The sequence below is a fragment of the Bos indicus genome, chromosome 5 (genome assembly GCF_029378745.1).
Source record: "Bos indicus isolate NIAB-ARS_2022 breed Sahiwal x Tharparkar chromosome 5, NIAB-ARS_B.indTharparkar_mat_pri_1.0, whole genome shotgun sequence".
Lineage (NCBI taxonomy): Eukaryota > Metazoa > Chordata > Mammalia > Artiodactyla > Bovidae > Bos > Bos indicus.
In genome coordinates this window covers 100711748-100727543 of record NC_091764.1, presented here as the reverse complement: position 1 = coordinate 100727543, position 15796 = coordinate 100711748, and the positions used below count along the sequence as shown (strand labels likewise).

At 36.4% G+C, this 15796-nt stretch overlaps 1 protein-coding gene across 1 annotated transcript in view; it reads right to left on the bottom strand.

Annotated features, from left to right (window-relative positions):
- Positions 1 to 14446, bottom strand: part of LOC109558584 (ovostatin homolog 2-like) — a 52173-nt gene extending 37727 nt beyond the window's left edge. Inside the window, 7 exon segments of the mRNA XM_070790177.1 lie at positions 1250 to 1367; positions 5122 to 5206; positions 5714 to 5882; positions 8527 to 8558; positions 12475 to 12661; positions 13763 to 13946; positions 14263 to 14446. Of these exon segments, the coding sequence (XP_070646278.1) occupies positions 1250 to 1367; positions 5122 to 5206; positions 5714 to 5882; positions 8527 to 8558; positions 12475 to 12661; positions 13763 to 13946; positions 14263 to 14327 (840 nt within the window). The 5' untranslated portion in view covers positions 14328 to 14446.
- Positions 14447 to 15796: the final 1350 nt, after the last annotated feature.

Sequence of the window (15796 nt, the reverse complement as noted above, 5' to 3'; positions counted from 1 at the left end):
ACTCATGAGTTATTGCTGTTGTTGATTAGTATCAGTCATGTCTGACTCTTTTGTCTATAGCTCACCACGCTCCTCTGTCCACGGGATTTTCCAGGCAAGAATACTGGAGTGGGTTGCCATTTCCTTCTCCAGGGGATCTTCCTGCCCAGGAATGGAACCCACATCTCCTGAATTAGCAGGTTGGTTCTTAACCACTGAGCCACCAGGGAAGCCCAAAACTCACTAGTAATGCAAGTTAAAACAAGCTAAATTTTTGTCTACCAAAATGGCACAATTCATGTATGGCTGGCAGTAATATTTTTTAAAAATTAAATCTATAAATGATTATATCTATCCACCTATTTATCTACTTTGACTCAGGAAATCTGCTCCTAGGGATCTATTTCAAATAAATAAAACTTCTCATACATAAAAATATTTTTAGCAGATTATTTATTGTTGCATTTTTCACACCGGGGAAAAATTAAACACTAGTTGAATGAAATCCCCATCACTTGGGTAAAATGGCTGACAAAATTATAACCACACCGTAGAATAATGTTCTCTGATGTGAAAGAATTCCATTCAGTCTTTTTTAGTCTGCAATCCCTACCTAAATATAGGTTTCTGTCTGTATTAACCAAATATCGATATTCACCAAAAAGACTAAGTAATTTTCTGTTCAAAAATTCAGTGAGATTAGGACAAACAATTAAAATACAAACTGTATGCTGTAAACACATTTCGCTTTTGAAGTCTAAAGGTGATCCTCAAAGGGATGCTCATGATCATTAATGTTATGATACTATAAACTGAAAAAGCAAATGGTGGCTTCAAAAGTGAACTTCAAATCTAAGGTAATCAAATAGATACTCTGAATTACAGCTATTTGCAAGTGAACTTTTTTCATAAAGACAATTCTAGGTGGCATGGTGAGTGCCATCAGGGATTTATTTATGTAAAGGATAGTTTATGATACTCCAAAGAAAGATCAGAGAGGTCACCTAAACAGTATACACAAAAAAGACAATAAGATCTTTCAAATTCTAAAAATTCTATGAATATATAGGTGAAGCGCAATGAACTTGGCCTAGAGAATGAATTATACCTTAAATTTTCTTCTCATTCTTTACCTCACCCATGTACAACCTCCATTATCCACAACATGAAAATAGTGTTGTTCAGTCTCTTTTATAAATGGAATCAAAGAAAGAATAATATTGAAAATGAGCAAGAATTAATTTTTTGGAGTAAAGATCATGATCTGTACCTGTGCAACAAACTGTTCACATATTTCATTCTTGTCTTTCTCACAAGCCACAGAGGAAAAAAATCCCCTGCACACCTGAACTTGGACTTTCCCATGTACAGGTTGGCCAAAGGTATACCTAGGAGGATAAGACATACTGGTAATATGAACAATACCACGGTCATATTTCATGGTCTCTTATTCATAAGTTATATATGAAATCTCTAAGCTATGTCTACCCAACAACCAAATTCAATTAGGAAGCTCATCTATTTGCACTCTAATTTAGATTAAATTAGACATTTAATCTGTTAGGAAGATTCAGTTGTTTTTTTTAAAAATCAAATTCAAAGTAATGTAAAATTCAAAATCTCAGTGACTTGGACTTAATGATCAAATTGAGTTTCAAAAGTTATATTTTAATCTGATAAAAATATTTTAAAAACTGCTTGCAACACTTGCTCTAGCACAAAAGATATATACACATAAATAAATTACTCAGGATCATGAAGTACTTCTTGATTAATATTTTAAATAACACTTCTCATTTCTCACTCAGTAAATATAAAAGGATTGGCATATACTGGATATGCTCTGACCAAAAGTATAATGTCTTTTGGGTGCATGTGTTGGCACCCCACTCCAGTACTTTTGCCTGGAACATCCCATGAACGGAGGAGCCTGGTAGGCTGCAATCCATGTGGTCGCTAGAGTCGGACACGACTGAGCGACTTCACTTTCACTTTTCATTTTCATGCACTGGAGAAGGAAATGGCAACCCACTCCAGTGTTCTTGCCTGGAGAATCCCAGGGACGGGGAAGCCTGGTGGGCTGCCGTTTGTGGGATCGCACAGAGTCGGACATGACTGAGGCGACTTAGCGGCAGCAGCAGCAGTGCTTAGTTGCTCAGTCATGTCCGACTCGTAGCAACTCTAGGGACTGCAGCCTGCCAAGCTCCTCTGTCCATGGAGATTCTCCAGGCAGGAATCTCCAGGAGTGGGTTGCCATGCCCTCCTTCATGGGATCTTCCCAACCCAGAGACTGAACCCAGGTCTCCCACATGGCAGGCAGGTTCTTTACTGTCTGAGCCACTAGCAAAGTCTGTCTTTTGGGGTGGGATTAAATAAATATTTCATTTTCTCCCCAAACACACAAAAGACTATAATACAAGCTTTTTAAAGACTCAAAGGCAAATATGTTGATTGTTTGAGCTTTGGCTTATTTAAGGATCCCTTCTACTAGTATTTAGAAAAACAAATATAAAATCAGTATACAGTAAAACTGAATATTATTAAATGTATTGATTATAATATTTTTTTTAGTAGTTGGACATTGGTGTTTACATATATCATTTATTTTTTCCAGTGATCCTAAGATGTAAGTGTGTTATCTCATTTAATGGATTAGTAAATTGAGATCTAGTATCTCTCTTCTCCACATTGTAACTGATGGAACTAAAATTCAAACTCAGATATTCCTTAGGCCACAATCCATGTTCTTTCTCTTCCACTAATCTATTTAAAAATTCTCAATGCTTCTGATATTTTAACTCAATCCAACTCACTATAATCTGTCAACTCTAAATATCAATTACAAGTAAAATAGAGTCAAGACTCTAAACAGGTCACAAATGTTATACCCCAGCATATCTTATTTCCTTCTTTTTACTGTCTTTTATTTATCAGATAAAACTTATTGCATTATCACCTACAAATTGACATATACCCACAAGATATGTAGCTTAAGTTTACATACAGATCAGAATAAACATTTTCCTTTTATAATCTGAAAAGTTTTTGGTGAATACTAATGCAGTTTATTAAAATACTTTTGCCTGTGGGCGATTTTCTTCCTTCTTAAAAGCTTAATTCATCTCTGAGGTGGTTTGCTGAAATAATCTAATTTGTTGTTGTTTCCTCTGGCTGTTCCAAGCTAAGTCCCAGAGAATGGTTAAGAAACAATGATTCAGTATTGTGCAATCTTAATTGTTGGCAACTCACTGACTGATGTTATTTTCTGGACACAGTGATTCATTCATCATGTTCTCTTAGCCTGCACAGAAATAACCATGGAGAGCAAGCTTAGCTCTGCTCTCAACTCTCTAGTCCTGTTGCAGGATTTGATTATTGCTGATACTGACAACACTGTTTAATGTCAGATCTGAGTAGAATATAACATTAAGGAAGTTTTAATAAATCCTAATTCCATATCAACATTTCAATAAATCCCAGCTCCATGTCAATAAATAAATAAATCTCAATTCCATATCAACATTTAGCTTTTAGGAAGTCTTTGGAAGGTGATACTTGATAAATATTTTGACTACCCCGATAAAATGCATTGCAGTTTTTCAACATACCATTTAGCAGATAAATTATAGACGTTAATCCCACTGACAATTCTGGTTTTCTGTGTGATTTTTCTAGTGAAACCAGTTTAGGATCCTTATATTGATTATCCCATTATTTTTAACACAGATAATCTATAATATCTCATACATTACATTTACAAAATTCTGGCACATGATCAGCTATTCTTCACTGAAACTCAGAAAAATATGATTGTTTTCCTAGAGTCTAAAGAACATTTTTTTTTAAAGACTAGAAACTGTTTCTAAGATTCTTTATGGTATTCTCAGCAAAATCCCCATGTTTCTACCAGGCTGCCCTTTACCAATGTATCTTTAATATACTACTGAAAATATTCAAAGGCAAGTACTTTTCATGTCATTAGTTAAATAAACAATATTTAACAAATATGGCAAATATTAACATTTTCAATTGTTTATATAAAGTATAATAGAGGTCTTGGTTAGGAGAGAAACTGAACTTAGATAGCCTAGGTCTAAATTGTAGTTCTTCCATCAAAAAACCCCATTAATGTTGATAAGTTATTTAAATTCTCTGTCTCATTATCTTTCTTTATAACATTGAATTGATAATAGCTCCTTTCTCACAGTGACATGGTGAGAAAGTTAACAAATGTAATGCTTAGCACATTCATTGGCATTCAATAAATATTAGATCTTTTTTTTTTAACTATAATTAGAAATTTGAGGAAAGGCAAGGCATTAGAAATAATCCCCTCAAAAGAAAATAACAATTTCTCAAGTCACATAGGAATTCCTTTTTTACATCAAGTGGATTCAAATTAGTTAAAATTAAATTGATAAAATGCCTTTTTCTCCACTATGATATTTTCAGTATTTCTTTCTTTCTTTTTTTTTTTAGTGAAAACATCCACTGATGGTGAAGATTCAATGAGGCAAGGTGCTTTAGACAAGCTGTCGGAATCGTCCTTGGGCACAATATACTTAGTGATCAATATGGCAGTCAAAAAACTAAAAGAATGTTGCACATTTGTCAGAGTATTGTTACACTTTTGTTGTAGTGAATCCAATTCTGGAAATTGTTCTTAAGTAAATAATTTTTAATTAAAATGCTATATTTTATACACAAAGACATTACTATAACTTTATTTGTCACTGGGAAAACAAAATTAAACAGGCTGCATGTCATATAATAAAAGAGTGGTTAGATAAATTTGGTATAGCCACATAGAGATATGTTTATGCAGAGAGGAATTGGAATACATGAAAAGCCTGGCACTATATAGTGACAGGTTTTCTTAACTGGAGTGGGTAAAAAAGTATAATTGTTGAAAGTTCTCATGAAAGACCACAGAAAAATAAAGTGTTAATGGCAGTTAATGTAATTAATTTTAGGTAATATCTCACATTTTTCAATATTTTTCAAATATTCTACAGTGACAATCCATAACTTCTTTAATACTTTTAATATAAGCAGATACATAAGTTTACACGGTTGATCTCATTTTTTTGTTTCCTCTAAGCCTTGTATTGACAGGTGGAGTTAAATCTCTTGAATACTTACTTAGCACATGCACTGACTTGGAATTCATCGTCTGCAATAGTTATTGTTTGTGGTGCACTGACCTTAACTTCAAACTTGGGCAACACTGGAAACAAAGAGAAATATAATGTGACTTCAGCTCTCACACACTGCTGAGCAAAAATGACTACAACCATGTAAATGTGTTTCCACACATGACATTTTTCTATGTATGCCTCTGTATAGATCATGGTTCAACGCCTCCAAATTCCATCAGTGGGTGATGGTGTCTCATTAACTAATAATTCCCCTTTCCTTTCTTTGCCTTATTCTTGGAACTTCACATTTTGTTTGCTGTAGTCCTTTAGATCCTTTCTAGATGGTTGTCTTTATTCTAAAATAATGGGATATTTCCTCAGGAGAAAAGGAAGGGTTCAGAATAAGGATACAGGCAATGAATGATGAGCAAGAAAGCAGAGACAATAAAACATAGAAGGACAAGAAAGGAAAATGGCAGAAAACCAAATCAAACTTAATGTAATTTGTCTAATTCTAACATAAAAGTTATTTTGTTGAACAGTTCTTTGGACATTTCAATTATATAAGACAACAATCATAATTAGCAATTGGTTACCATTTCTATTAACAGTAAATTGGTGTGTCAATGTCTTTCCTGATTTTTCTTTCACGACAATAGAGTAATCTCCAAACACTGGTTCTAAAATCAATTGGAATGAGAGTTCGGTAATATTTTGAGAAGAGGTCACATTTTGCCATTGAAAAATCCTATTGTTTTGAGGATCCTAGAAAATAAAGAAGAAATAAAAGCACAGGATGTATGAGAATATTATCCTTTTCTTTTTAATTTGTGATCCTTTATATAGTTGGGGCTTCCCTAATGGCTCAGAGGGTAAAGGATCTGCCTGCAGTGTGGGAGACCTGGGTTTGATCCTTGGGTTTGGAAGATTCCCTGGAGGAGGGCATGGCAACCCACTCCAGCATTCTTGCCTGGAGAATCCCATGGACAGAGGAGCCTGCCGGGCTGAAATCCATGAGGTCACAAAGAGTCAGACATGACTGAGTGACTAAGCACAACACAGCAAGGTGATGCTAGTAGTAAAGAATCTGCCTGCCAATACTGGAGATGCAGAAGACATGGGTTTGATCCCTGGGGCAGGAAGTTCCCCTGGAATAAGAAATGGCAACTCGCTCCAGTATTCTTGCCTGGAATATTCCACTGACAGAGGAGCCTGGTGGGCTACAGTCTATGGGGATACAAAGGGTCAGACATGACCGAGTGACTGAACACATGTAGTTCAGGGAAGTAAAGAAAGTTCTATCATTTTATTGCACTTGTATCTGAAATTGTGAAAAGAATTACAGACTGTTAAATGGAAGTCCCACAATAAGAAAGCATCCTTCAAGCCACACTTCCTCCATCATTTGCTTTTAGCAGCTTGTGTGAGCCTGCTTCAATAAATGTATTGATATTATCCAGCCATAATTAAAGAAATTATGGGTTGGAAGCCTCCAAGCCAGGCTTCAGCAATACGTGAACCGTGAACTTCCAGATGTTCAAGCTGGTTTTAGAAAAGGCAGAGGAACCAGAGATCAAGTTGCCAACATCCGCTGGATCATCAAAAAAGCAATAGAGTTCCAGAAAAACATCTATTTCTGCTTTATTGACTATGCCAAAGCCTTTGACTGTGTGGATCACAATAAACTGTGGAAAATTCTGAAAGAGATGGGAATATGAGACCACCTGACCTGCCTCTTGAGAAACCCATATGCAGGTCAGGAAGCAACAGTTAGAACTGGACATGGGAACAACAGACTGGTTCCAAATAGGAAAAGGAGCACATCAAGGCTGTATATTGTCACCATGCTTATTTAACTTCTATGCAGAGTACATCATGAGAAACGCTGGGCTGCAAGAAGCACAAGCTGAAATCAAGATTACCAGGAGAAATATCAATAATCTTGGATATGCAGATGACAGCACCCTTATGACAGAAAGTGAAGAGGAGCTAAAGAGCCTGTTGATGAAAGTGAAAGAGGAGAGGGAAAAGGTTGGCTTTAAAGCTCAACATTCAGAAAACGAAGATCATGGTATCTGGTCCCATCACTTCATGGGAAGTAGATGGGTAAACAGTGGAAACAGTGTCAGACTTTATTTTTTTGGCTCCAAAATCACTGCAGATGGTGATTGCACCCATGAAATTAAAAGGCGCTTACTCCTTGGAAGAAAAGTTATGACCAACCTAGAGAGCATATTCCAAAGCAGAGACATTACTTTGCCAACAAAGGTCCATCTAGTCAAGGCTATGGTTTTTCCAGTAATTATGTATGGATGTGAGAGTTGGACTGTGAAGAAAGCTGAGCGCCGAAGAATTCATGCTTTTGAACTGTGGTGTTGAGGAAGACTCTTGAGAGTCCGTTGGACTGCAAGGAGATCCAACCAGTCCATCCTAAAGGAGATCAATCCTGGGTGTTCATTGGAAGGACTGATGCTAAAGCTGAAACTCCAATACTTTGGCCACCTCATGCAAAGAGTTGACTCATTGGAAAAGACTCTGATGCTGGGAGGGATTGGGGGCAGGAGGAGAGGGCACGACAGCAGAAGAGATGACTGGATGGCATCACCGACTCAATGGACATAAGTTTGAGTAAACTCTAGGAGTTGGTGATGGACAGGGAGGCCTGGCGTGCTGCGATTCATGGGGTCGCAAAGAGTCGGACACAACTGAGCGACTGAATTGAACTGAACTGAATTAAAGAAATCTGGATTAAAAGATATCTACAAAGGCACAGAAACATTTCTCACTACTCATCTTTTTTGTTATTTTTTTGCTTTCCTCCACAGTAAAATCTAGAAAGTTAAATTAATTTTGTAAACTTCCTTTCAGTAAGGAAATTACTCATGTGATTGAGTGTTGGCTAATGACACGTAAATAGAAGTCACTGGGTAGAGAAGAATCAATGCCACTGAAAATAAAGCAAGATATTGAGGATGACATAGAGGTTAAATAGAAGTCTATTGAGCAGCTTCAGCTGCATGCATCAAATTCTGGGAAATTCTCTTTCATTTTTTTTCTATTATAAATATTTTCTAATTTTCCTTGCTATGGCTTCTTAGATACATCCATCATTTAAAAGTGGACATTTAATTTTCAAATACATGGGATTTAAAAAGTATCTTGATAATTAATTTCTCATTTAAATGCTTGTTTCTCTGCAAACACCTGCTGTGTTCTATCATTCTTGCAATTTTATCGAGGCTTTCAATGGCTAAGTCAAAGATCTCTCTTGGTAAATGTCACATTGCACTTGAAAATATATGGGTTATTTTCAAATATCTTTTGATGTTGATTTCTAACATCATTCCACAGTGGTAAGGAAGAAGACTCTGTATGATTTCAGTTCCTTTAGATCATGAAATTCTTGCACCTTGTTCTCCATCCCTGGATATGTTTCAGTGTCTCCTAGTTCATAGTCTATGAGAACTTGAATAGAGTGTGTATCCTACTGTTGTGTCAAAACTGCATAAATCTTAACTATGTTGAATTGGTTCATGGTGCTTTTCATGTTTCCTATAATCTTCTACTTTTCTGTATATTCATTTTATTAATTTTGAGAGTTTGATATTGAAACTCCAACTAAAAATCTTAATTTATCTTCTTAAAAAAACAATTGCACTATATGTAACTTTGTTCTGTATTTTCCAAGTCTCCTGTAAATGTGTTATCATACTTTTAAAATTTAAAAAATAAAAAAGAAAGAAAAAAGAGTAAATAGAAGAAGCCTTAGTAACATTGTGCTATTACTGCCCTAACCTTGAACCTACTACACTCAAGGGTAGCAGTTTCTGAAAACAATAAATCTTTTACTCATTTAAAGCGATGTTACTTAAGTTTGCTGTTGCTTTCCATGGAACACAACATTATCTGCATGAAATGTTTAAATGTGGAGATAATATTATTTACAGGTTACTAATAATGCAGAAAACATAAAATGGCCAACCTTATATTTATTTATCCCACTAGAATGACAAGTTGTCACCCATATAACAAAATAAAAATCATTTATAGACTATATTTACATACATGATCATTAATGAAGAACTAAATCTCAATGTATTAACCTTTAGAACTAATTAGTCATGGTATCTATTATATGTAGAGATTAAAATACATACTGTTGGAGTTGATTGATACATACATGGAGTTGATTGATACAAGTTATTTACTGACAGGCATGCAATTTCAATTAAATTTGAAAGCCACATTACACTACACTAGAGATCTGAACTGGTAGAAGGAGATGCAAACTGGTTTCTTAAAGTGGAGTCCGTTTTATAATATCACCTTCTGTGTACTCCTACATTTTTAGGTGCTTATGATTTCTATTTTCTTAAAACAAAATGTGGCTAAATTAAAACTGAGAAGAGCCAGCAGCCAAAATCAAGCAATTTGAAACATAAGCCTCCCTTAGAAAGAGCCGGTGTGTTGCATGTTCAATTGCTTCAGTCATGTCTGACTCTTTGTGACCCTATAGATTGTAGTCCTCCAGGCTTCTCTGTCCAGGGGATTCGCCAGGCAAGAATACTAGAGTGGGTTGCAATGCCTTTCTCCAGGAGATCTTCCCAACCCAGGGATCGAATCAGTGTCTTTTGAGTCTCCTGCATTGCAGGTGGATTCTTTACCCCTGAGCCACTGGGGAAGCCCCTACAAAGAGCCTAATCTTATTTTTTCCATGAGGATCCACCATTGCCCCATTTGGCCCACAGCAGACACTAAAAGTGGCAGCCCTTTCTTTGGTTCTTCACATGGTGCCTTACACAAATGCATGTACAAATTTCTCTTCCCCCATATTTCAGTTATCTTAATTTCTCACTGTGCGTAATGAGAACTACACACATATCACTATTTATCTAAACATTTTAAATGGTGGGTTTGAAAAAGATCTCTTACCTGAAGTGTGATCAAGGGATACTGAAAGAAGAAAGAAAAATTCAAGTTAATATTAAAACAGTTCATTTGGGGGCCAGATATTGCATTATAAAGATTATCTGACTTAAATGTTGACTTATTCCCCCCTGTTCCAGATGGCAAAGTTTCTAGAGCCAAAGATGCCAGGAAAACTAAATCTGAAACAGACTCAAACTTTCCTCTGGGAAGTAAAAAGCAAGTTCTATGGAAGTCATTTTTTCTAATAGGATGAAAAGACCTAGAGAAGTAAAAATCAATCCACTGCATAGGAAAGTTTTTTGTTTAATATTGAGGTTTATCTTTGAAACTGTAGTTACAAGTATCTCCATAGTTATGGAAAACTTCCCAGTGACACCTTATAGAGCAATGGAGTAATTTGTTTAGATTTCATTGTGCCTTTGAAATGACTGAACTCACCACATCGTTGATAGGTAGGAACTTAGTATCAAGTGTCACAATGCGAAGTTTAACTAAAAGAGGAAGAGGGGACAATAATGTTTTCTTATTATTTATTAATTATTAATTTTCTTATAGTTATTAACAAGAATTATTACTCTTGTTATTTTCTCTCCCAGATATGATTGCTTATAAATAGACAGTGAAATTAATTGCCTTACTTTCATAGAACACTGCACTTCCTTCTCCTCTAGCTCTGATTTAGACCTTTGAGATCTGGGTTCTTTTCGGAAAGATTTTTTTATTGCACATTTATAATTCCTCTGTTGATCATGACCTGGTGTTACCAAAGTTGGCATGAGCTTCTGCCACCACTAGAAACTTTTTCCATAACAGCCCATAGGGAAGTCTCAAAACTTGGTGGCAGAATTAATCATAGAAAGTCAAATGTGAAATACCTATGATAAGAGTTACACACGAACTTTTGATGTGGCGCTAGTGGTCAAAAAGCTGCCTGCCAATGCAGGAGACAATAGAGACTTGGGTTTGATCCCTGGATCAGGAAGAGCCCCTGGAAGAGAAATGGCAACCCACTCCAGTATTCTTGCGTGGGAAATCCCATGGACAGAGGAGGCTGGTGGGCTACAGTTCATGGGGTTTGCAAAGAGTCAGACCCAACTGCCCACATGCACATATATACACACATGTGCACATGAGTTATATGTAATTTTTATGGAAAAATATATTAATGTTGGCAAATATTGATTTTAGCAGAATTCCAAAAAAGCCATATTAGCTATTTTTGCACCTATAATTGTTATCATAGTATTTTAATACATCCAGAAGAGAAAACATAATGTAGCAAAAGAAAAAAAAAACCTCAGTATAAGATAAATTCTGTTTTAGTTCTTTTACTTTTTTTTAGTAAGTCATCTGTGTGCTCAGATGTTCAGTCATATCCAACTCTTTGCAATCCTATGGACTGTAGCCCGCTAGGCTCATAGAACAAAGTGTGTGGATGCTCTTATCCAACTTCTAATTTTATAAATGAGAAAACTAAAGATCTCAAAGACCATAACTGACTTGGCAGAAGTTGATAATTTATTCTCAGAGCCAAGACAAAAATCATATCCTTCTGAATCTTAGTTTGGTGGCCTTTCTGCTTTCTTCTACTTACAACAATAATGAAGAAGGGCTCTGCCTAAGTTATCAGATTTATGATTCCTTTTTCTGGTATGAATAATAATGATGATGATAATAAATGCCATTTACAAATTACTTACTGTGTGCCAGGGACTGTTTTGGGCTTCCCAGGTGGCACTAGGGGTAAAGAATACACCTGCCAGTGCAGGAGGCATAAGAGACAGAAGTTTGATCTCTGGGTCTGGAAGATTCCCCAGAGGAGGGCATGGCAGCCCACTCCAGTATTCTTGCCTGGAGAATCCCGTGGACAGAGGAGCCTGGTGGGCTGTAGTCCATAGGTTCGCACAAAGTGGGACACGACTGAAGCAACTTAGCACACACGCACACAGAGAGACTATTTTACATTGACCACAGGGTGGCCTGGCGTGCTGCGATTCATGGGGTTGCAAAGAGTCGGACATGACTGAAAGACTGATCTGATCTGATCTGATCTGATCTCATTCTCACAGTAAAAATGAGATACTTTTACTATTTCCATTCTGTGGATGAAAAGAATTGAGTCAAAATAGAGATTTAATTAGTTTGCCCAGATGGTAAATTATGAAGTAACACACCCCTAGCTTGCAGCCATTGTATTACGCAAGCCTGTCATTAGAATTTGTAAACAGTGAGATAGACACAAAACTGTAAGGAACAAAGCACTCAATAATTGAAACTGGAGGGCACTGTTTCATAACTGACCTAGACAACTGGTCAAAATTCTAAAAATTCTTGATCTGAAGAGTTAAGACCAAATTAGAACTTGGATTTAAATTTAATAATGTGTTTGGATTGCTTAAAATTAGAAGAAAGAGTTTCTGAAATCAACAATAAGAAGGAAACATAAATATTGACTTACCATTCTCTCCAGATTTATAGATGGGTTTATCTGTCTGCACAAAGGTCACTGTCTCTTCTGAAGAGAGTGCTACAGATCTCCTCTCAAAGATTTTAAGAGTATCTCCCTTAACCAACAGAGTCACAAAAGCCATCTGTTCAGAAGACTTGTGGGAAACCTATTTAACATAAAGAGCAGAAAATGGGAAAATCATTCTTATACATTTATATGGTAAACAATGCCTTAATTTGCTTCTGAGGCTGAGAGAGCCATGTGAATCCATTATGTCTTAATGGGAGACTTATTGATCACTTGTTCCAATTCCTTTATTTAGCCTGAGGACAGTTTCCAGTAAAGTTATTCCTACGTTTTCTTATCTATTGTTTTCTATGTTCCTGAGTTCCAATCTCTCATTGCTTTACCTAATTCTCTATCCTCATTTTTAAACAGTTCTACTATCTAAAAGCCGTTGTTTGGTCGCTAAATTGTGTCCGACTCTTTTGCAACACGATGAGCTGTAGCCCACCAGGCTCCTTTGTCCGTGGGATTTCCCAGGCAAGAATACTGGAGTGGGTTGCCATTTCCTTCTCCAGGGGATCTTCCTGACCCAGGGATCGAGCCCATGTCTCCTGTATTGGCAGGCGGGTTCTTTACCGCTGAGCCACCAGGGAAACCCATCAGAAAACAGTTATATTGTTTTATTACCATTCCCTGCAAGAGAAAAGTGCAGTACCTCACAAGTTTTATTGTATATATAACTTGTCTTTTTATTTGCCTCTCAAAATTTCTCCAATTTTCCTTCTCAGACTCCACAGCTTATCCAAATCAAGTTTTGTTATTTCTCTAAAACTAATTTTTTAAAGATTTATTTATTTTTAATTGAAAGATAATTGCTTTACAGAATTTTGCTGTTTTCTGTCAAACCTCAACATGAATCATCCATAGGTATACATGTATCTCCCTTCCATCTCCCTCTCCATCCCACCCCTCTAGGTTGATACAGAACCCCTGTTTGAGTTTCCCGAGCCATACAGCAAAGTCCCGTTGGCTATCTATTTTACATATGGTAGTGTAAGTTTCTATGTTACTCTTTCCATACATCTCACCCTCTACCTCCTCTCCCCATGGCCATTCTAACACATATATACGGAATCTATAAAAATGGTACTGAAGAATTTATTTACAAGCCAGCAATGGAGAAACAGACACAAAACTCATTTTTAAGTAGTAATTCCATTTTCTCATCTGAAATTCTGAAATGTCAAATTCTGCACATTACCTCAAAATTTGCACAAGAATGGAAGTTTTCCTCTTCTACAGTCTGGTCAAAAATAGTGCTATTGGATCCATCATTTTCTAAGACAACACTCAAGGACACAGATTCATTCAGGTTTAAAAGGTGGAGACAAGCTTGTTCTGTAGAATGACTTTGAATCACAGAGGGGACCCATAGGATATATTGCCTATGCAAACAAAGTAATCAACACTCTAAACAAGGGTAAGAGAAATGCAGAACATGCATAAAACAATTTTAGCTTATTGACAAATTTCTGAAACATACACACTTTTCATGATATTACAATAAACTTGAGTATATAGAAAGCTATCAAGAAAAAATAAAGTCAGTTCCTTTCATACACCTGTTTAAGATTTACAAGGTAAATCAGCACTCTGTCTCAGAAATTGAAATGGCAAAATACAATCTAATTTTAACACAGCATATTTCATAAGGTCACTTTGCCAGTACTTTCATATGAATAGTAATATAATATTCCTTACGGGTTCAAAGTCTCAGAAACAGTAAAATGAAGCAAAAAGGTGCTCATAAAAATAATGGGCACCATTTTACCCCAGTGCCTGAACAATTAAGACTTCAAGATATTGTCCTCTTTCTGTCTGTCTTTATTAGAAGTCAGCTGTCTCAACTCTTTGCTTTCTTTTCTTCCTTCTACTCTGCATCTCTCTGTATACTGTTGTTTTATATAGTCACACAATGAAGGATCAATTGCTTTTTGGAGCAAATATAATGGGACTCTCCAATCACATTTAGATCTCCTCTCCCATTACGTTTCTGGGAGGTGGGGGGTGTCACTTTACCTACAACTTCCTTCTTAAGTTCACCAGATGCTGATCTGTTTTTGGAATCAGCAGTACAGGTGGACAGGAAGAAAGAGGAAAACAAAGAAAGCACTTGTGTGACACTTAGGATTCTATTAATTTAGTTCCTCACTCCCAGGGCTCACTGCAGTATCAAAAGCATTAATCCACAGGAATCAGCACTTGGAAGAATACCTGTCCAAACAGCTATTAATCATTTCAAATCCCCAAAGGTAAATATTCGAGGCTTCTGAGAGAAGCAGCATTATCTGATATTGCCAAAATCCAGATGCAAATAAATATCTCAATATAGGCTCATTTTACAGATAATTGAAATTCATTTTTCTATAATTTCATGATATGGAATACAACTTTTAAAATGTTGATATATGTGCAACATTCACTATAATTTCCTGTTGTTGCTGACTTTTTTTTTGCCACATCGTGGCATGAGGGAACTTAGCACTTCCACCAGAGATGGAATCCACCCACCTTGCATTGGAAGTGTGGAATCTTAACCACTAGACCATCAGAGGAGTTCCTACTATACTTTTCTTAGGTTTTTATAATGGTCAATATCCTTTCCTACCCTAAATAGGAAAAAAAAATGCAAGAAAATGTGATAAATATGTGTGAGTGTATACACACACATTGAGCTTCCCAGGTGATGCTAGTGGTAAAGAGCCTGCCTGCCAATGTAGGAGACATAAGAGAGGAAGGTTCGATTCATGGGTGGTGAAGATCTCCTGGAGGAGGGCAAGATAACCCACTCCAGTATTCTAGCCTGGAGAATCCCATGGATAGAGGAATCTGGTGGGTTGCAGTCCATAGAGTCACAGAGTCAGACATGCACAACTGAAGTGACTTGGCATGCATGCACAGGCGTACACACATACTAGTCACTTCTTGACACCCCCCTCCCCCAAATAAATGCTTTACCATCATTATTGCAACATATTTCTACAAGGAACATGAGTCATACCAGAGAAACTGGTGACCTCTTACCCTCAGTGTGTTAATTCCTCTATTTGTCTTCTTTTTTTGGTTGTTGTTGTTAACATCCTTTTCATGTCAAGTATTGATGGAGTTAATGCATCTGGCTTGAAGAATGATGCATTGGGTAATGAAAGATTGAAATTGATTTCAGTCTTTTAGAAATAGATCTACAATACTGCAAGAGCAAACACAAAGGAAAGAACAACAAAACCAACTATAA